Source organism: Biomphalaria glabrata, chromosome 9 (genome assembly GCF_947242115.1).
Source record: "Biomphalaria glabrata chromosome 9, xgBioGlab47.1, whole genome shotgun sequence".
NCBI lineage: Eukaryota > Metazoa > Mollusca > Gastropoda > Planorbidae > Biomphalaria > Biomphalaria glabrata.
The window spans coordinates 46,110,665-46,133,559 of NC_074719.1; the positions used below are offsets into that span (position 1 = coordinate 46,110,665).

Sequence of the window (22,895 nt, forward strand, 5' to 3'; positions counted from 1 at the left end):
CATGAGGTATATGGGATATATCTGACGTATATGGCAGAGGAATGTCAAGAGGATGGCTGCCTGGTCGTGCGGTTTGCGCGCTGGACTGTCGTTTTGATTTATCGATGGTCCCGGGTTCAAACCCATCCCGCTCCCATCCCCCGTTGTCCTGCGGGAGGTCTGGACTAGGAAGTAAACTATCTTCAACTCTGGAAATATGGAAAACATTTTTTACAAAGCCTGGATGGATATAATACATTTTTTATGCAGAGATATTACTTTTTTTTTTTTACCAAGCAATGACTTGGTTAGATATCGTTGACTTGATTCGATGCCACTCGTTATAGAATGCCTGACGTCACAACCTGTGGGAAGTGAAGACCAATAGATCGTTTCCAAGTCGTACAGACCTGATACTTGGCAACGATCTATGGGCCTCCACTGCCAACAGGTTGCGACGTCGTTGCAAGACAGTGTTCAGGCCTTCTAATTGGTAATTGGTTTCGCCTAATTCTATCAAGACATCGACCTAGCTACCGCCCATAAAAAAAAGAAATTTAGAAAAAATTCTATGCAAATTTCTAAAACCCAATAATTGTTCGCTACAACCAATACAGTTTATAAATATAAATGAACTAGCTGGTTCTACTCCTTCAATACCTGTCTGTAATATTTGTTAGCTTCGGCATCATCCAACTGGTCCATCAGCCAGGTGTAGGCTGCAAAAGTTCCTCCAGGCTTCAATACACGTTTGGCTTCCAGTAAAAACCTGTTTCAGAAAAGTTTGAAAAAATATTAATTGTACAACTAGAATCATAATACCAAAAACATTTTACAATAACAATTGTGTTCTTAATTGCCCTGTTGTGTTTTCATTATAGTGCCAGAGACGAGTAGGTTAGAGTCCTGAGTTCAAATCGCGATGATCCTTTTCATTTTCTGTAAAAGATTGGTCAATGTCTTGGCCATTGGACACCCTGGTTAACTAAAGGCCATGTGAACACGTGATTTTCACTTTATTTTTAGTTCCCTTTTCAGACCTTGCGATCTATGGGGCAGATGACCTTTGGTCAAAGGTTAACGAGGGTGTCATGTGGCCAGCACAACGACCAACCTCCTTTCCTTTCCCAAAATTAAGTCAGGTACCCATTAGAGCTGGTTGGACTTAGACGCGCCTTAAAAATCCCGAATTTCAAAATCCCAGTCTTCACCAAGATTCGAGCCCAGGACCCCAGATTCGGAAGCCTATCGCCTAACCACTCTGTTTGTCTCATTGCCCAGATGTTCGCAAATAGCTGCCAGGTCAAATCATGTAAAAAAAAAAAATAAACAAAATGGAAATTTATTTTTAATGAAAAACTTCAAATGTAGACCAAATTTGTTTTACAACATTCAGAGATCCAAGTGTCTTCTCTGACATAAACCATCTAAAGCCAATAAATTTGACATAATATCTAACAGTTTGCTCAAACTCGTATTTGAAAATAAACAACCATGTCTTTTATCTGGCTTGACCTCTGACCTCGTTCAGGCAAACGCCTACATTATGCCAAGCGTTTGCTATACTAGATCAGCATTCCGATGAGAACTTATAAATCTAATTTATTAATGCGTCACATGATAATGCACAAACTCCATCGAGTTTTTTTTTTTTATTTATTTATTTACAATGACAGTGACGTCTGCTGACACACGATCTATATATATATCATTACAAAGGGCTTAGTAGGTGAGACAACTCTGTTATTATTTTCTACTAAATGCTACCCTTAGTAGTCTGCTCCTCGTTCACTTTTTAACTTTTGTATTGATTCTACAGTGCCACAGAAGGCTTCGAATATTATTAGAACCTTTTCAAATATGTTAGTATTAGTTTAGCAATAGTTTCGTATTCTGCACGCCGGATACACTAAATGGCTTGCTATTTATGGATGTTGATTTAGGCAACCCATTCTCTAATGGCACTAGAGAAGAAGGAGCATTTATATGAATTTGTCCCAGCAACTGAAATAAGGAAAATACCCGTATCTTTGTGTCTTTCTGAGTATTTTATAAGGATATGTTTTTGTATTTAAAAGTTATGCTTTAGTGCGTTATGAGTTGTAGATTATAGCTAAATTTATTTCTTAGTCTTCTGTCCGGAAGTGCCTCTCAATTTAGTCATTTAATTGATGGTGTTACTCTAGAGACAGATAGTACAAAGTGAGTATTCATTTGTTGTGAATCTTAAGGCTCTATTTTGCTTCTGTTCTTAGTTTCTTTCAGCTTTTTTGTTTAATTTAAGGTTTTTTTCCAGAAGACGTATTAACCTTATTAATCTATTAATTATTATTCTAATGAGGAATGAAATAACAAGCTCAGTCAGCATTTCAGTCACCACTTTAGTCACCAGTTTAGTCACCAGTTCAGTCACCAGTTCAGTCACCGCTTCAGTCACCCGTTCAAACACCAGTTCTGTCACCAGTCTATTCATCTGCTAAGTCACCAGTTCAGTCCCCTGTTCATTTACCTGTTTAGTCACCAGTTTAGTCACCAGTTTAGTCACCAGTCTATTCATCTGCTCAGTCACCAAATCAGTCACCAGTTCAGTCACCAGTTCAGTCACCAGTCTATTCATCTGCTCAGTCACCTGTTTAGTCACCAGTTCAGTCACCAGTTCAGTCACCAGTTCAGTCACCAGTTCAGTCACCAGTTCAGTCACCAGTTCAGTCACCTGCTCAGTCACCAGTTCAGTCACCAGTTCAGTCACCAGTTCAGTCACCAGTCTATTCATCTGCTCAGTCACCAGTTCAGTCCCCTGTTCATTAATCTGTTTAGTCACCAGTTCAGTCAGCAGTTCAGTCACCAGTTCAGTCACCAGTTCAGTCCCCTTTTTAGTCACCTGTTTAGTCACCAGTTCAGTCACCAGTTCAGTCACCTGTTTAGTCACCAGTTCAGTCACCTGTTTAGTCACCAGTTCAGTCACCTGTTTAGTCAACAGTACAGTCACCAGTTTAGTCACCAGTACAGTTACCAGTTCAGTCACCTGTTCAGTCACCTGTTTAGTCACCTGTTCAGTCACCAGTTCATTCACCAATACAGCCACCAGCCTTGCAAGACCTATTTTTTTAACGCAATGACACAACTTAGTTTACACATCCACATATTCATACACCCAGAAGGGACAAGTCCTACTTTTTCGTGTTGACCCAGTGAAGTCCAGTGGCGATGGTGACGAGGTCAACAGTTCCAGACTCAATCATGTTCAAATCCTCAGCGAGTCCAACATACGTTGTCAGATTGGGTATTCCCTTGGGCATGTTTTCTATCTGGTCCTCGCTTACATCCACACCAACCACCTGATTTAGACAAAACAACAACAACATATAATTGGTTAAAGCAATTAGTGATATTAAAGCAACAATTAAGCTGGCAAACTAAAGTAGCATTTATAATATTTGTTTTTCTTTTTCAGTACTTTTGTTAATGCCGGTCCTACAACAAGCAAACAGGAATCACTATCAAGTCACAAAACGACTTTGGCTCATCTCATAGTAATAAATAATACCTGGTCAGTGCGTTTTCCACTCTACACGCATAAGTCCTAAGGAGCGGCAGGTGCCAGATACCTGAGATGAACTCCAATTGGTGACAAGGCAGGGAGACCTAGACCTCCCGTAGTGCCCTGGTAAGGAACTCTGCTGTTTGGCGTAGTGCCTCGTAGCTTCCATACAAGCATAGTGAACCACTGGATAAGTCTTCCCGAGCTGCGGAGGTGCCAGATACCGTTTGGGATTAGCAGCAGCAGGTTCAGCTCGAATTGACCACTTTGTGCCTCAAGTTTGATAAAGATAACACTCTTTTTTTTCTCTGGGTTAACTCCCTTGGGTTTCACGTTTTTTTTTCTTTTTCTTCTCCAAGCTAGGTGACCAACCAATCCATACAAGCCCCACTTTCCTACCTGAAGCTTACTGGTTTAGGCTCGATTTGGTGCTTTCTCTTGTGAACATGTAAGACCAGAAGTTGGACTGGTTGTGATAGGCTATGGTACTTACTTGGTGAAACAGTTTCGTCAGGGGTAGAGTGGACTGTCCAGTACCACAGCAGACATCTACGGCCAGTTGATGGCCACTGGTTATGATTTGCTCATGATATGACATAATTGTGTCAAAAATGTCTGCAGGGTAGCGAGGTCTGTACGCAGCGTAACTTCGGGCCATCTGTTTCCCTGTGTAAAACGAATGAATGACTTCATCTGTTTCCGGTCCAGTTTTGGGAAAGATTTCTGAAACAATATTGATAACAACAAAAACTAAACGTATAACATTTTAAAACATGATCTAGAACTACGAATGAGATTTAAAAAAAAAAAAAAAAAGCTAAATGACATATCTTTGGACTGACTCACCCCCTGACAAACTGAATCACCTCTGACAAACTGAATCACCCCTGACAAACTGACTCACCCCTGACAAACTGACTCACCCCTGACAAACTGAATCACCCCTGACTATGTTGACTATGTTTATATTGTAATAAAAAGTATATATTATATATATATATATATTGTTCGCAAAGAAGTTATTTCAGTTATTTTAAGTTGTAAAAGTTATCATATAATACGCCTACAGCGGTTTGGCTTCCATGTCATCACAACTCTAGGTATGGAGGCCAATACGAGGAAAGCGCAAACATGGACGTCCTCGCATTACTTGGCGCCACACCTTCATGGAGGACCTCAGAGCAGCGGACACCAGGTGGGAGGAGGCTTCAGACATTGCCAATGACAGATCTTTATGGAGACAGCTTACCGCCCAATGCGCCGAACGGCGCGAGAGGGCCTAAGTAAGTAAGTACAGCGGTTTAGTTGTTTACCAGCAGTTAGGTGCTACAATTCAACGACCATCGACAACACAAAGACGAAATCCCATTTAACTGCTAATGTGTTTTTATGGCATTTCGTTTATATGGGTATTGTGATAGTTGTGAACTCCTTACTGGGATTATACTTGACACATAACGTACTAATACTTCTTTCAATATCTCAAAGAGAGGCCAGAGATGAATTAACAACAAAATAAAACTTTAATAAAAGTAATCAGGATAACTGTAGTGGTAGACAATGCATTAAATGTCGACTAGTAAATCTATACAAAATTATGAAAACTGACTTTTATATTACTTATATCGTACGATTATGCTCCATAACTCAGGCCTTTGACAACAATAATAAAACTCCAAGCGCCGTCACTCTGTCCCAACCAATAGACCAATGAAAAAATAGCAAATAATAATAATAAACATAGAATTTTTTAAAAATCTACAACCAAGGTTCTATCAACTGCTGTTTACAATCCTATATATACAAGCATAATCACCACAATGGGTATATAAATACTTGAGCCAATATTATATAAGTGTCTTACCTCTGAATCAGAGTATGTTGGCCATGCTTTGACCACAATCAAATACTCTTAATCAATGATGGCCTGGGGCCATAAGTTATGGTTGCCTGGTATGTGCTCTGGACTGTCGTACAGTGGTCATAATGGTACCGGGTTCAAACTTTGTCCGTTGCCATACTCGTCGTCCTGCGGCAGGTTTGGGCTAAGATGTAATTATCTTCAGAATATGAAGGAACATCCAAAACTAGTTAATCATTTTTTACAAGCCACTATATAATCTCTGAAATTCGTCAAAGCCTATTGTGCTACGCCCTCTGGACTGTCGTTTGTTAGTCTCAAAGTCCTGGGTTCGAATGAGACTAATATATATAGTAGACCTAAACACAGACCTGGGACATGGGAAACCTGTGGTAAGTGGAGACCAATAACTCGTTGCAATGTCACAGGTCTGTCACAGGTTGCCACGTCACAGGTTGCCACGTCACAGGTTGCCACGTCACAGGTTGCCACGTCACAAGGTTGCCACGTCACAGGTTGTGTTCAGACCTACTAAACGTATGGTCTGGTTCAAACCCTGCCCGTCGCCATCTCCATTCATCCTCTATGAGCTTTTATCTAGATCTAGGATGTGATTATCTTAAGAAACACCCGAAACATGTCATACATTATATAAAAGATCGAACCACTGTTGCCTCATCTTGCACTGTGCACTATTTGCACTGTTATAAGCTTTATGGGCCGGAAGCGGCTGTAGTTTAGGCCCCACTGCTCTAGATAATTACGTTGTATTAGACACCTAGTTTATAATATTAGTTATTTAGCGACGCACCATAGAAGACGTATATTGAACGGGACTAGGGACGTTTGGGATATTTTGGGTTAGAGACTGGAAATCAGCGATAGAATCCTCTAGGGTAAAGACGTGTTTATTTTGACAGAGACTTTTACTGTGGCCTTTTATTGGAATAAATATATGATGAACTGTTCATCAGTGTTGACCACATCTCTTTACTCGTTAAATCGATCGTCTTGTTTATACTGTTTTGTTGATCAACTACACTGAATACACCCGAACAATAAAGCTCAAACGCTGGCAGAGTAATTGATTGAAATTCAAACAGTCATCTAGAGTTGACCTCAGGGCAGTCTGAACAAGCAACATCACACTGGTCACGTTGTAACGAAGAAGACGTGTTCGTCAGTATTATCATTTGAAACTCTGCACAGCCACCAACCTCAAATGTCATATCGAAGTGTCTAGTAATCCCTACGACTCTTTACCATGCTGTATCTTAGAAGACTGGAGAGGGGGGGGGGTTTGGCCACCTGACTGTCACGCCCCACCATTTTACTTGCCAAAGTATTATTCTCAAGATTATGGTTAATTCATATGTAAAAGAAGCGGATGCTATACGCACTAACATGCTCAGTGTGACAAAGAATTTATATTTGCAACATTGGTAGGACTTTAAAAAAAGCGCGACACCCAAGAACAGATACCGATGTGTCATTATTGACTGCCACTCTTTATCTTGCTGTACATTCATCACATCTTGTCATTGCGTGTCACAACCTGTCATAGCGTGTCACATCCTGTCATAGCGTGTCACATCCTGTCATAGCGTGTCACATCCTGTCATAGCGTGTCACATCCTGTCATAGCGTGTCACATCTTGTCATAGCGTGTCACATCCTGTCATAGCGTTCTGTATCACCAAAGTCAATAACTAGAAGCGTAGAACATAGGTACAGTCTAATCAAAATGAAATCTAATACTGCGACAATGCTAGTCGGGCAGGTGGTTCTTCCTCTATATAATGGTCTACACAGGCACCATAGATAAACAAATAAGGGCCTAGTGGTGGCTCTTGTAATTTTTACAATTCTATAAAATTAATTCATTCATTCAACTCCTACCTTTTAATGTGGGATCGAGATGTGTTGAAGAAGAAGTCCCCATTGGTTTAGAACGACGATTTGGTGGAGGTCAAAAATGAGTTGTCGAATGTTCGAATTAATATTACCTGTAATAAAGGATATATATATACATATGAGCATCTTTGCTCTTCTTCAACATAGAGGTCTGCGCTGGCTCGGTCATGTCACTTGCATGCCAGATGGAAGAATCCCTAAAGACATCCTATGCGCTGAGCTTGCAGAGGGAGTCAGACCGAAGTGCCACCCAAGACTAACCTACAGGGATGTCTGCAAGCGAGACATGAGAACCACGGGCATCGACTAACCGTCACTAACGTATATATATATATATATATATATACTAGCCGGAGATTACCAGCGGCCTGCGGGCTTTCGCCTAAATGCCCTAGACACAGTCACTGATTTAGTTCATTAGAAACAATTAAAGAAAATATTAATGTTATAAGTAAGGTGAATGCATGAATTCATGAATGAAAAAATATTATGAATGGACAATGGAGCTAAAAATAGCTAATTGTCATGAATCCAATTTTTTTTTTAATGAAAACATTGGCTTGTGTATAGATCTATATTTAGAAGCACGCGATATCAAGAATAGAGTTGCACTAATGACGAACGAATGTATGTAAAAATGCTTTAGAAAAAAAAAATTGAATGTCAATTTGATTAAAATATGAAATTAATGAACTGTAGTTAGTATGTTGAACTGTTGAACTATAAAACTATCTTTGCTAAGAGAAGTTCTATCATCTTGGAGCTGAAATAATGTTTTAGACCTAGAAAAAGAGTTTCGTAACATTTCGGTCTGCGCATGCATGGTCGTAGCTGGGACCCCCCCCCCCGAAATGAAATCGCCCCCCCCCCTTGGGGGGGGGGGGAGACGGACTGTAGTGACTGATTTTTTTCTTTGATTTTGTTTATTTTAGGTGAGATTTTAATACTAAACCATCACTTGCCCCAGTGCAGCCAAGGGGGTTTTGAGTTTCAAACCCCTACCAGGGGGTTTTGAGTTTAAAACCCCCTAAAAGGGGTTTTGAGTTTAAAACCCCCTAAAAGGGGTTTTGAGTTTAAAACCCCTACATGGGGAGTTTGAGTTTTAAACCCCCTAACAGGGGGTTTTGAGTTTAAAACCCCCTCTTCTATAAAACAAAACAAAACAAATGCAAACGACAATACCCAAATTCCAAGAACACAGTTAAGGAAGATTTTGATTTTAAAACCCCCTCCAAAATTTACGATAGACCCCCTCTTCAATATGAAAAGAAAAGCAAATTATGCACTCAAAATGTTATGAGCGTAGCTAAATGGGTTTTGAATCAGTTTTAAGTTTAAACTCCCCTCCAGTGGAGTTTGAAGCTAAAAAATACATCTTCAATTTAAAAAAAAACAAATTACATGCTCTCTTAAATCTATGAGCGTAGCCAAAAGGGTTTTGAGTTTAAACCCCCCGCCAGCGGGATCTGAAGCTAAAAAATACATCTTCAATGTAAAAAAAAAAAGCAAATTACGCACTCGAAATGCTATGAGCTTAGCCCAAAATTGATTTTGAGTTTAAATCCCCCTTCAGAAGGGTTTGATGCTAAAAAAAACCTCTTCAATATAAAAAAAAAAGCAAATTACACACTAAAATTATTTGAGCGTAGCCAAGCCAATTGGGGGTTTTGAGTTTAAACTCCTCTCCTCCAGATGGTTTTGAGTTTAAAATCCCCCTACAGGGCGTTTTGAGGTGGAAAACCTCTATCTTCAATATTATTCTAAAGCAAACTAGTTACCAAATTCTATGATCGTAGATAAATGGGGTTTTGAATTTTAAAAAAACAACAACACAGCCCTGAGATTTTTTAGTTTAAAACCCCCAACAGATATTTTGTAAATTCATGTGTCAAAGTAAAAAACTTTATGTGCAAAGTGTAGTTCTTAAAAGTAGATCTAGATCTAAATCCTTTCGATCTTTTCTCATGTCAACTTTGTAAACAAAGCCTAGATCCATAGAATACTATAGCTTTAATAGAGTGGTTCAATTATTTTTTTTTTGAGGGTCTTAAGTTTGTTTTAGAGCTACAATGCATACACTACGGTCTAAGTTACTACCCAAAGAACATTTCTGCCAAGTTTTATCAAGATTGGTCAAACGGTTTTGATTTCTATTCCTAACATACATACATACATACATACATACATACATACATACATACATACATACATACATACATACATACATACATACATACATACATACGCCTTACTTTCTACTTTTTAGTATAAAGAAATACACAACTGGAGGTCATTTACAAAGGCCGCGGCATACACATTTGAGGCTAAAAAGAAAATCCGCTGCCGAAGACAGACGTAGACTGCGAAAAGAAAATCTAAATCGACCACCGGCGGACAATGATTATGTCTGTGCATGATTAGGCAAAGTATGAAGGCCGTTTCTGGGGCTGCGTATTCACGTGAAATACTGCATTCCTCATTAATCTTCGGACTCGACGACACGCCTTATTATGCATTAAACCTCCACTCAATACAAAAACAAAAAAAAATCATAATTTTTAAGCGGACAATTGCACATTACACAAACAAAAAGAAATACACTTTGTTTTATATGTTTCCGATGTCCGATGTATTCCTACATCCCATCCCAAACGAACGGCGTGTGGGCCCGAACCCATAAACATAAACACACATACCACGTGACCAGGCCGAGACAAATCGTCTTAAAAGGCCCTAACAATGACCTGCAAACGTCGCAGCCTGAGGGCAGTGTCACGGGTCTTTTTCGACGTGGCAACGAGTCATTTATTGGTTTCCACTGCCAACAGTTTTTGTTTGTTTGTTAAGGTCATCTGTTTGAGTGGCCCAGGGTTAACGAGCAGGGTGTCCAGCATGTCCAGCACAACGGCAAACCGCCTTTACTTTTCCCCAACTAAAATCAGGTACCCATTAGAGTTGGGTGGATGAATTAACATCCCCTGCCCTATAGGTCGCAAGGTCTAAAAGGGGAACTTAACGTTGACTTTACTGCCCACAGGTTGCGAATTCGCAGGTCAGTGCTGAGGGCTTCTAGAAGCGAAAGATCTCGACCATTCAATCATTATGGTGTAAAAGTGCGGTAAAGAAGCGGTGGAACAAAGATGAATAGATATGACAAACTAAAAAAAAGTGTGTTAATCTCCGACTTATTTTATGGAAATTGTGTTAGTTGTTGAACCCATACAGATTGATGGTGCCTGACGTGTACAATTTTTTTTCTGTATCTGCAGACGACTGGGGTTGGGGGGGGGGGGGTTGTCACATGATCGTCACACCCAACATTACTTGTCAGAGAAAAATTCTCAAGATGAATGGTTAATTGATATGAATCGGGAGATCTACCCAATTATATACTCAGTGTGTCAAATGGTTTATATTAGAAACATGGGTAGGACTTTAGAAAGCGCGACTCCCAAAAAAAACCACTCCATAAAATTATGAGACTAGTTTGTATCTATTCATACTAATACTGCACAACTTAGAGGTACCACAGATCCATTATTCACCATTATACAACATAGAAGTAGCTTAACAATGTTCTTCTCATCCAGATTATATAACTTGGAGGTAGCACTAATCTCCTTTTCATGATTATACAAATTATTGGTAGCGCTGATCTCCTCATCACGATTATACAACGTAGAGGTAGCACTGATCTCATCACGATTATACAACGAGGAGGTAGCACTGATCTCATGACAATTATTCAACGTAGATGTAGCACTGATCTCATGACAATTATTCAACGTAGAGATAGCACTGATCTCATGACAATTATACAACGTAAAGGTAGCACTGATCTCATGACAATTATTCAACGTAGAGGTAGCACTGATCTCATCACGATTATACAACGAGGAGGTAGCACTGATCTCTTGACAATTATGCAACGTAGAGGTAGCACTCCGGTAGCACTGATCTTCTAATCACGATTATTTCTATGACAGGTATACAGGTCACTAAATATTAATATGTAAACCAATACATAGCATGGTAGCACCCTAATTCCTTGAGTTACTTTCCTAGATTTTAATTAAAAAGAAAAACTAATGAAAATTCAAAAAGTAACAAAGATAAAGGAACATTTCTTATTCCAAGTGCTACAAGTTACAAGTTATCTTTTCTTTCCTAATACCAGTAGGGAGTGACCAGCGGGTATTGCATCAAGATAGAGAACTTAAAATGCACAACTAAATTGACATATGGATACAAGATGGACGGACTTACCTTTTGATTTGACGTAGCGTCTTATAAGATCTTCATCCAAATTTATTTTTCTCTTTCAATCCGTTAATAAATGTTCCACAAACTTTGAATACTTTTAATATCACCAGAGAGATTACACGCAGAGATGGTCTTAAACTTTCGCTGCCAATGTTTGCGATGTCTAGCTAGATTTCGGTGATGTCCCCTTTTGCTATGGTTTATATTTGGTTATCACGTGACTTTAATAAATAGAAAGGAAAGCCTTATGGCACCAAAAGGGAGCTCATTTCTTGCTTCGTTTCACGCATGACGTAGCAATGACAATGCTTGATAATGCCCACATACTAATAGAGTCAAACCCAAAAAAAAAAAAGTTAAAACGAGTTCCCTCCCTTCCTCTTATCTAACATATTTCAATAATAGCTACAAATACTTGACCAAATTTCTATTTTTAGTGCCATCTTTTTTTTTTTTTAATAAATTCCTCAAACCTTAACACGCCTGCAACAATGAAAATGAAAATTGTTACTAATCTATATCTATAACTGTTCTGTAACTGTTCTTTGGTATCTATAAACAAAAGATATTGCCTTTATTATACAATCGTTGCATAAAATACCACATTTAGTCTTTTCTCAATTTTGGAAAAAAATGTCTTTGAGGTGGCATAACAAAAATGGCCAAAATTTATTTTAGTCAGTCAGTTACAGAAATCCTATGCCGAACTGGGAGTCGATTTTGAAGTGATTTAGATTTTAGTTGAAATTATTATTTCCCTTGTTTCCACATACATCTACTTTCAAGTTGAATCTGTGTTTATTTGTGAATAAAAGTTAGGGAGTTGTTTTTTTTTTATTAAGAAGTTTACGTTTATTTCAAGCTCTAGATTTAGAATGGAGTGCACCTCAATCGGTTTATGCCGTACTAGCATTTTGGAGCTACAAAACCAACGAACGACTAGCAACACCGTTTTATGCTCTAGGTCACTCTAGGGCAACTAGGGAAGAAGCAGCACTTGTACAAATTTGTCCCAGCACGTGGAATAATATTCTATGCCTTTAGCTTTGTGTCTTTCTGAGTATTCTATTAAGTTGTGTTGTTGTATTAAGCTATGGTTCAGTGTTTTATGAATTCTTGCTGCTGTACTTCTTAGTCCTCTGACCTAAATTTCAGATATGTATAATTTAATGTAAAAAAAAAAAAGCTTTTCAAGTCTCGGTCTGGCTGATGTTTAATGTTCAAAACGATGATTAAACGAAAGTGTGCAGTTAAAAACTTGTACCGAATTGAGACCCACAATATAAAAATGCTTCAAAGAGTGGACAGGCATGTCACTAGAAAGGATTCTACTTATGGCAAAAGACAGAGAGAAATATAGTAAGACGGTCCACAGATCATGTGTGGTGCCCCAACGGTTCAACAGACTGATAGATAGGTCAGACCAGGTCTCTTGTTTTACGAAAGTATAGTATTTTCACACCAGAAATTAATCACAGTTATCTTTCCTTTGTTTGCACTTTAAATTTATGATCCGCCTTGTGCAGTATGTACAATAAAATACACCAAGAGAGAAAAAGAAGGGGGTGCAATATGAAGAAATGTGATGGTAATATAATTATCAGCTTAAGAAAATGCAAAGAGGAAGATCGACTAAGATTTTTAAAAAATTGAATCTCCAGTGCTAAAAGGTACGCAGAAATGTTTGTTTGTTTGTAAAATGTTTTACATAATTCGGATGTTCCTTCAGAGTTGAAGATAGTTTACTTCCTAGTCCAAACCTCCCGCAGGACGACGGGGGATGGGAGCGGGCAGGGTTTGAACCCTCGACCGTCGATAAATCCGAACGACGGTCCAGCGCGCAAACCGCACGACCAGGCAGCCATCTACTGGTATACCTTTGGAAAACAAAAAAAAACTAGCTTAACTGCACCGGATAGACTAAAAAAGACCGCTATTTTGAGATTTGTTTTACGCAATAGAAGAAAATCTTAAAACACTTCTTTATACATCCCAAAAGAAAAAAAAAACCTAAATTATGAATTAATCTTTATGCATGAAAATTTCAAATAAAAGGGAAGTCTCCTTGGTATTTAAGTTTGTTAGATGTTTCTCTAATTTTAGAACCATATTTCTGAAGGGAACGGGGGGGAAACCAAAAGACCTTGACCTTACTTGTTTTATTTAAAAAAAGAAAAACTGGTCCCGTTTGTGTTTTGTTGCTGTTTTTTTTTTTGTTAAAAGTACATCTGCAAAAAATGTTAGAACTAGGGTGGGGTGACCTTATGACTATTTCGGTTAAGACCGGTTCAAAGAAAAGGCACTAGTTCTCCCGCGTTTCAAACCAAGTATGACTCGTAACATTGCTTGAATTTACGTCATAGTGTCACAGCGTCAACTGTACCGGTAAAGAGTCTGTAGGAATTTAAGAAAGTAGAAAAAATATTCTTAATGAATGTAATTGATGATTTTTTAAATTACAAAATTGGGAATAAAAAAGAGAATGTACATTTTAGTGAGCTATGTGTGGGTGGCTGTACTATGTGTGGGTAGTTGTGTTATGTCAACCAGTTATGTGTGGGTAGCTGTACTTCATGTGGAAAGTTGTATTTTGTGTGGATGGTTGTATTATTTGTGGATGGTTGTACTGTGTGTAGGTAGTTGCGTTATGTGTGGGTAGTTGTATTTTGTGTGGATGGTTGTATTATGTGTGGATGGTTGTACTGTGTGTAGGTAGTTGTGTTATGTGTGTGTGCTTGTACTTTGTGTGGATGGTTGTGTTATGTGTGGGTAGTTGACTAGTTAGTTGTGTTATGTGTGGAAGATTGTTTTCTGTGTCGGGTGGTTGTATTATGTGTGTAGGTAGTTGTGTTATGTGTGGGTGGTTGTGTTATTTGTGGGTAGCTGTACTACATGTGGGGGGTTGTACTATGTTTGGGTGGTTGTGTTATGTGTGGGTGGTTGTACTATGTGTGAGTAGTTGTGTTATATATGGGAGATTGTGGTATGTTTGGGTGGCTCTAATGTGTATGGAAGGTTGTACTATGTGTGGAAGGTTGCGTTATATATGGGTGGGTAGTTGTACTATGTGTGGAAGGTTGCGTTATATATGGGTGGGTAGTTGTACTATGTGTGGAAGGTTGCGTTATATATGGGAGGGTAGTTGTAATATGTGTGCAAGACTGTGTTATGTGCCGGAGATTGTACTATTTTGTGTTGTTGTAATATGTGTGGGAGATTGTGAGTTCTGTGGTTGGTTTTGGTTTGTATAGGTGTTTATGATATGCAAGAGTGGCTGTGCTAAATTGGTTATGTTACGTATGTGTGGTTGTTTTATGTGTGGATGGTTCTTATATATGTGGGTAGTATTGTTATGTGTCGTTAGTTGTGTTATTTATGATTGGTGGTGTTTTGCATGGGTAGTTCTGTCATGTGTGGGTGGTTGTGTTATGTGTGGGCTGGTTGTGTTATGTGTGGGCTGGTTGTGTTATTTGTGGGCTGGTTGTGTTATGTGTGGGTGGTTGTGTTAAATGTGGACTGGTTGTGTTATTTGTGGGCTGGTTGTGTTATTTGTGGGCTGGTTGTGTTATGTGTGAGTGGTTGTGTTAAATGTGGACTGGTTGTGTTATTTGTGGGCTGGTTGTGTTATGTGTGGGTGGTTGTGTTAAATGTGGGCTGGATGTGTTATGTGTGGGCTGGTTCTGTTATGTGTGGGCTGGTTCTGTTATGTGTGGGCTGGTTGTGTTATGTGTGGGCTGGTTGTGTTATGTGTCAGTGGTTGACTTCGATGACTAAACATGAATGAATCTGTGTCCCAGGGTCGTGAAATACAAACCTGTTTCTCCGCTAATTGAAGTGACTGAGCTGTCAGATGAATTTTGCTTATGACTTTTGAAACCTGGAACAGACAAGGTTAAGTAAAAGAAATAATTATGGCGAAATTTCAGCTTGATCGGAGATTGGGTGTCTGAGAAATAACGTGTACAATTTATTTTTACCAGACAGACAGAAAGACAAACAAACAGAGTGAGTTGATATAAGCTGAGAACACAAGAATCAATAAAAAATAACCCATTAGTTAATTAATATTTAGTAATTAATTCTTTTGTTTGGTACCTCGAACAAGGGGAAGAAATTTTACTTGACTGATGTGGTGGTATAAGCTGAGTTAGTCCCCTTTGTAGGTTGCCGCTCTAAATTACAATGAACGCTATATAACTATACAATATTCTCAAGTCATAAGAACCACACGAGCAAAGTGGTTAGCATGTCTGCCCGGGAGGCTTGAATAACGAGTTCAAATTCAAGTCTGTGCCATATTTTGTTGATGCTTTTAAAAACCAGTTACGTTCAAATCCACCCTACAAAACTTTAGTAGTCAACTAATAGAAAGGAAAATTAACTCTAGACAACGTTTAGTGCTGTGATGATCTATGCCAGTGTTGCCCAAAATACGGCCCGCGGGCCACAAGCGGCCCTCAATGTGGCTTTATCCGGCCCGCCGAAATGTCCGCACAAGGTGGAGAAAATCCCCTCTAAACACACACACACACAAAATATTGAAAAAAAAAATCTTTCCCAACATTGGGGTGAATGGATCGGTACCGATAATAAGCTAAAATATTTGTTTTATAAAAAAAAAGTGTCTCTTTTTAAAGAACATAACATTAAACAGCTTTATGAAACCAAACACATAATTGAGGCACATTCTTGGCTTGACATGTACCGGTAATTGTTAAATTACATCTAAAGTGGAGGATTGATGAGAATATTTACCAAATTAAATTTTTTTATTTTTTTTTTACCAATTCCTTTATTTATTTATTTATTTTATATGGTCAGCGACATGAGTGTCGGAATTTAAAATGGCCCGCCGGTCGAATAAGGTTGAGCATTACTGATCTATGCTAGTGCCGGCCCTACTATTTTTTTTTAACACGGAATCATTTGTGGTAGCTACTGGCTGTGAATGGCTTGCTATGAAGTCTCTCGATTAGTTCAAAGTTTTAAAATATTCATTTTTATTCTCTTAAGTAGCCTCGGGGTGTAATAAACTGAACCAATAAAGAAGGCAGTTTTCAAGCTATTGGTGATACTAGACAATTTGTTAATTATTTTTTTATGAGTTTTTTTATACAGAGAGAGAGACAGACAGACAGACAGACAAGAGAAACAGACAAGAGAGACAAAAAAGAGAGACAGCAGAAAAGAGAGACTGAAAAGAGAGACAGAAAAGAAAGACAGACAGACAAGAAAGATAGGTTGTCATGTAGTAAGATGTCATGCAGTATGATGTCATGTTGTATGATGTCATGTAGTAAGATGTCATGTAGTAAGATGTCATGCAGTATGATTTCATGTAGTATGATGTCATGTTGTATTATGTCATGTACTACGATGTCATATAGCAGGATGTCATATAGCAGGATGTCATGTAATGTGATGTTGTATATTATGATGTCATGTAGTACGATGTCATGTAGAATGATGTCATGTAGAATGATGTCATGTAGTATGTCATGTAGTATGATGTCATGTATTATGATGTCATGTAGTATTATGTCATGTAGGATTATGTCATGTAGTGCGATGTCATGTGGCAGGATGTCATGTAGTACGATGTCATATAGCAGGATGTCGTGTAATGTGATGTAATATATTATGATGTCATGTAGTACGATGTCATGTAGTACGATGTCATGTAGTACGATGTCATGTAGTACGATGTCATGTACTATGATGTCATGTAATATGATGTCATATACTATGATCTCAAGATCGTTATTCGCTTGAGCACTGCAAGCCATCACCTTTCCCCTGGCCGTGCAATAAGTGCTTTGGACAGTCGGCTTGATGGTCCTTAGTTTGAACCACACCCGCTGTCATAGCTAGAGAGGAGGATCCTTGCAATGGAATTAAGATCCTTTAAAAGGATCCTAAGTATCACATACAAAGACTGCATCACAGACGAAGAGATTAGAATCAGAGTCACAGGGTAATAAAGGTAATTAGGCCCCACGAGAACCCGCTGAACATTGTCAAAAGGGCAAGGGATGTTTTTTCTCGAGATATGTTGACTATAATTTAAGAAACACTTAACCTTTATACCAAAGTCTATTTCACTAAACCAGTGATTCCCAAAGTGTTCTATATAGACCCCCCCCCCAGGCGTCTATGAAGACTTCCAAGGGGTCTACGAAAGTGAAAAAAAAGATTTGGGGGGGGGGGGGGGGGGGTATGACATGAGTGGACCTCATTAGAGAAGGTTGCAATTTTAATTTTGATTTCACATCAATGAAATAAAATATTATCTCACAGAAACATTAAGTATCTATAACTTATTATTCTTTGAAATTCAAATTCTATTATATTATTTCAGTTTTTAAAATAGTGTAAATGTTAAATACCTCATTCAAATAGCTTATTTTGGTCTATAGGTAACTAATCTTTGTTATGGCCTAATCTGGAATAAAAATTTAGTGTAATGTTTTTAAAATTTTTCTTTGTCCTTGTTGAACGTTTGTTGCCAAATGTGAGTATTTTGTAACAAAGTTTATGTGTGTGATAACTTGAATGATGTAAAAATGTAGAGTAATGTAGACTCTAGTAACTCTAGTAGATTTCAAACTAGAAATCTAGATCTAGTCTAAATAATTATTATGAGCTCACAGTCTGGATTGCGGTTTCCACACAAACTGTCTTTGTAACCTTGTTTGTAACCTTGTTTGTAACCTTGTTTGTAACCTTGTTTGTAACCTTGTTTTAATTCATTTATATTTTGATCAAATTTTTCCATCGTAATGTTGTTACGTTGTAATGTGATTTAATAATAAATTATACAACAAACTTAAATACCAAAATAAAAATGGACGAATATATCTCTTGTTCTCTAGATGACAAATACGTTAGACACAAACACACATAAAAAAAAACATAGATATGTATCATTTTTAATGGACCTCATTCACCAGTCATAAACAAACAACATTTTGCCACGTGGTTCTCTATCTCATCTATACAAACTACGATCTAATTTTCAATACACAGTGGCTGTCACGTGACAGTTTTTTTCGTTGTTTTATCAATATGATCACGTGACTAAATATTGTTTGTTTACGACTGGTGAATGAGGTCCATTGTAGAAATAATACAATAAACATAAACAATGTGATCAAAACATTTCGCGTCCAAACATCCCCTGCGCCAAAAACGACCATTACGCCTAAAACGACCATTGCGCCTAAAACGACCATTGCGCCAAAAACGACCATGGCGCCAAAAACGACCATTGCGCCAAAAACGACCATTGCGCCAAAACGGTTGCGCAAAAACGGATGCGCCAAAGCGTCCTGCTTCGCTGGTAAAGGCCTTCCTTCAGGTAACAGTACCGAGGGAGGGACGAAGAGGTAGATTGAGAAGACAACATTGCAAAATGGGCAAGTCTGTCATTGACAGAGATACCATCAAAGGCAAATGACAGAGTAGAATGAAGAAAGATGTACGACAGGTCGTGTGTGGTGCTCAACGGTACAACATGGACACCAGGTGGAAAGAGACTTCAGACCTTGCCAGTGACAGATCTTTGTGGACACATATTGCCGCCCATTGCGCCTGCGCGGGAGGATCTATCCTATCTTATCTTATCTTATCTTATATAATACAGACGTTACTTCAAAAAAAGAAGATGATTACGTCCTACGCGTCATGCATTTAGTCATGCATATTAACCAATGACTTAAACTCTGCCAAGTCACTGGTTTTCCTGGCTAGCTCAGGCAACCCATTCCAAGCTCTAATAGCACTAGGGAAGAAGGAGCATTTGTACAAATTTGTCCTAGCATTATTATTATAGCTTTTATATAGCGCTACTTTCATGCTTATAGCATGCTCAGAGCGCTTTTGGTCCAATCTCATTTGTGGACCAGTGGGGGGGGGGGGGGGTATCTAGGAGTTGGTTTTCCGTGCTGCCAATAAAGCAGCTCAGTAAGCACTACTCTGCCCGAGTCGGGTGTCGAACCTGGAGCCCCCTTCTAGGTAGCCAAGCCAAGCCAAGTTCAAGCTCACTTTGCCTCTCCACTGCATAAAATACCGTATGGGACAATGAAACATCTTAGTCTTATTAAGTACACCGTAGTATACTAATGAAGTCTCATTTCATCTTATTATAATTTAAAATATAAGCAATTAAAAATGGTGTACATTTCTGTGACTATTGCTGAAGAAGAGGGGAAGGAGGGTCGACAACTCGTCAAATTTAATCTCTTTAATCCGCAAAGGAGGAAAACAAAGTGCTTCCCATTCCCTCCTTTTTAATATTCCGCCTTGTGGTCTACGTGAGTTTCATCCCTTGTCGTCGCTTTTACCATAAAAAGACACAACGGTTTTGTGTTTCTTTCTTTTTCAAGCGTAATTGGAATTTGTATCACTATAATGTATCTCTTCTGAAGATCTAGACATGTCTACTGGTTCAAATATATACTCGCTTTATAGTATAAAGGAGGTATTATCTTTTTTTTTTTTTAAGTATTTTATATGTTTCCTTTGTTGTGATAATCCTATTCGTTTTGAGTTAGCAAAAGATTCTTTTAACTGACTTTGTGTTTTTATGAATGTCATTTAAATTACGCAAATGATCTTTTGGATATTGACATTAAGTTTATAATATGTGTGTTGACTTTTGTCATCTTTTGTATTTCGATTTGAATTTGTATTTTTTTTTTATTTTATATTTATCTTTTATATTATAGAATGTTAATAACGTCATAGCTAATATTACCAAGTGACTTCATTTTGCTTCTGCACAAATTAGTTTAAAGATACGATATCCATATGATGAATGAATTAGGGCGTTTAAGCATCACTGTTAACGGGAGTCCAAGCACTTTACAGTATTATCAGCTGCGGGAATCCATTATTATACATAATGCAATTATACACGAAACACTGAACCATAATCTTCAAATACAAAAACAAAATGATAATAGATTTTAGGAAACATAAAGACCATCTAGCAGAAATTCAGATAAATAACCAAACCGTAGAAGAAGTGCAAGAATATAAATACCTAGGTACAGCCATCAACAACAAACTGAAATGGAGTGAACACTGTCAAAAGCTTTACACCAAACTTCACCAACGTCTTTTCTATCTTAGAAAGCTAAGGAAGTTTAACATCGACAAAACAATAATTAAACTTTTTTATACAGCAACCATCAGCAGTCTAATTAACTTTGCTATTACCTGCTGGTATGGTAATACTTCACTGGCAAAAAGAGTTAGACTAAATAGACTAATTAAAAAAGCATCGTATATCACTCGAACACAGCTGCCTTCTCTTGAAGAGCTATTTCACGAAAGATGCCTTTCCAAAACACGATTCTTAAAGACAACCTACACCCATTAAACTGTTACATAAGATCTGAACAAAGTGGTCGTCTCCTTTCCGATAGAACTAAAACAGAAAGATTTAAAAACTCCTTTATCCACTTTCGGTCAGAGTGTTACAAGATCATCTGTCGTCATTGAGAAGTACATAGAAGTCTAATTTATAAAGCGCTGGTTATGAGTGTGTATGTGTTTTCGTGTGTGAATGTTGTTCGTATTTGCATCTATATTGTTATTGTTACAGTAGTTACGCTGAGGTTGTCAATTGTAGTAAAACTAAATTTCCATTTGATTGGATCAATAAAAATCTTATCTTATCTTAAAATTTAATAAAATACTCAGAAAGACACAAATATAAAGGCACATTCTTCGTTCCATATTCTAGGACAAATTTCTACAAATACTCCTTCTTCTCTAGTGCTATTAGAGCATGGAATGGGTTGCCTGAGCTAGCCAGGAAAACCAGTGACTTGGCAGAATTTAAGTCACTGGTTAATATGCATGACTAAATGCATGACGCGAGGACGTAATCATCTTTTTTTGAAGTAACGTCTGTATTCTATAAGATTAGATTATCCTAGCGTCCACGATGGGACATCCTAACCTTGACAGTAAAATGGGAAGGTGGCTTAGAAATACATGGTAGTGTTCCTACCATAGTAGTTCTCCCATGCTGCTGGCCCTAATACCACAATGTTCCCAACAAGGTACTGGAACTAATACCACAATGTTTCCAACAAGGTACTGGAACTAATACCACAATGTTCCCAACAAGGTACTGGAACTAATACCACAATGTTCCCAACAAGGTACTGGAACTAATACCACAATGTTTCCAACAAGGTACTGGAACTAATACCACAATGTTCCCAACAAGGTACTGGAACTAATACCACAATGTTTCCAACAAGGTACTGGAACTAATACCACAATGTTCCCAACAAGGTACTGGAACTAATACCACAATGTTTCCAACAAGGTACTGGAACTAATACCACAATGTTCCCAACAAGGTACTGGAACTAATACCACAATGTTTCCTACAAGGTACTGGAACTAATACCACAATGTTTCCAACAAGGTACTGGAACTAATACCACAATGTTTCCAAAAAGGTACTGGAACTAATACCACAATGTTTCCAACAAGGTACTGGAACTAATACCACAATGTTTCCAACAAGGTACTGGAACTAATACCACAATGTTTCCAACAAGGTACTGGAACTAATACCACAATGTTTCCAACAAGGTACTGGAACTAATACCACAATGTTTCCAACAAGGTACTGGAACTAATACCACAATGTTTCCAACAAGGTACTGGAACTAATACCACGATGTTTCCAACAAGGTACTGGAACTAATACCACAATGATTCCAACAAGGTACTGGAACTAATGCCGCAGTGTTTCCAACAAGGTACTGGAACTAATACCACAATGTTTCCAACAAGGTACTGGAACTAATACCACAATGTTTCCAACAAGGTACTGGAACTAATACCACAATGTTCCCAACAAGGTACTGGAACTAATACCACAATGTTTCCAACAAGGTACTGGAACTAATACCACAATGTTCCCAACAAGGTACTGGAACTAATACCACAATGTTTCCAACAAGGTACTGGAACTAATACCACAATGTTCCCAACAAGGTACTGGAACTAATACCACAATGTTTCCAACAAGGTACTGGAACTAATACCACAATGTTCCCAACAAGGTACTGGAACTAATACCACAATGTTTCCTACAAGGTACTGGAACTAATACCACAATGTTTCCAACAAGGTACTGGAACTAATACCACAATGTTTCCAAAAAGGTACTGGAACTAATACCACAATGTTTCCAACAAGGTACTGGAACTAATACCACAATGTTTCCAACAAGGTACTGGAACTAATACCACAATGTTTCCAACAAGGTACTGGAACTAATACCACAATGTTTCCAACAAGGTACTGGAA

General features: G+C 38.2%; 1 protein-coding gene across 1 annotated transcript in view; it reads right to left on the reverse strand.

The window, feature by feature from the left end:
* Nucleotides 1–22,895, reverse strand: part of LOC129928415 (putative methyltransferase DDB_G0268948) — a 28,011-nt gene that overhangs the window by 3,834 nt on the left and 1,282 nt on the right. The window contains exons 2-4 of the mRNA XM_056042663.1: nt 4,014–4,243; nt 3,154–3,317; nt 640–748 (exon numbers count right to left, since the gene is read on the reverse strand). Of these exons, the coding sequence (XP_055898638.1) occupies nt 640–748; nt 3,154–3,317; nt 4,014–4,243 (503 nt within the window). The remainder of the gene's footprint in view (nt 1–639; nt 749–3,153; nt 3,318–4,013; nt 4,244–22,895) is intronic.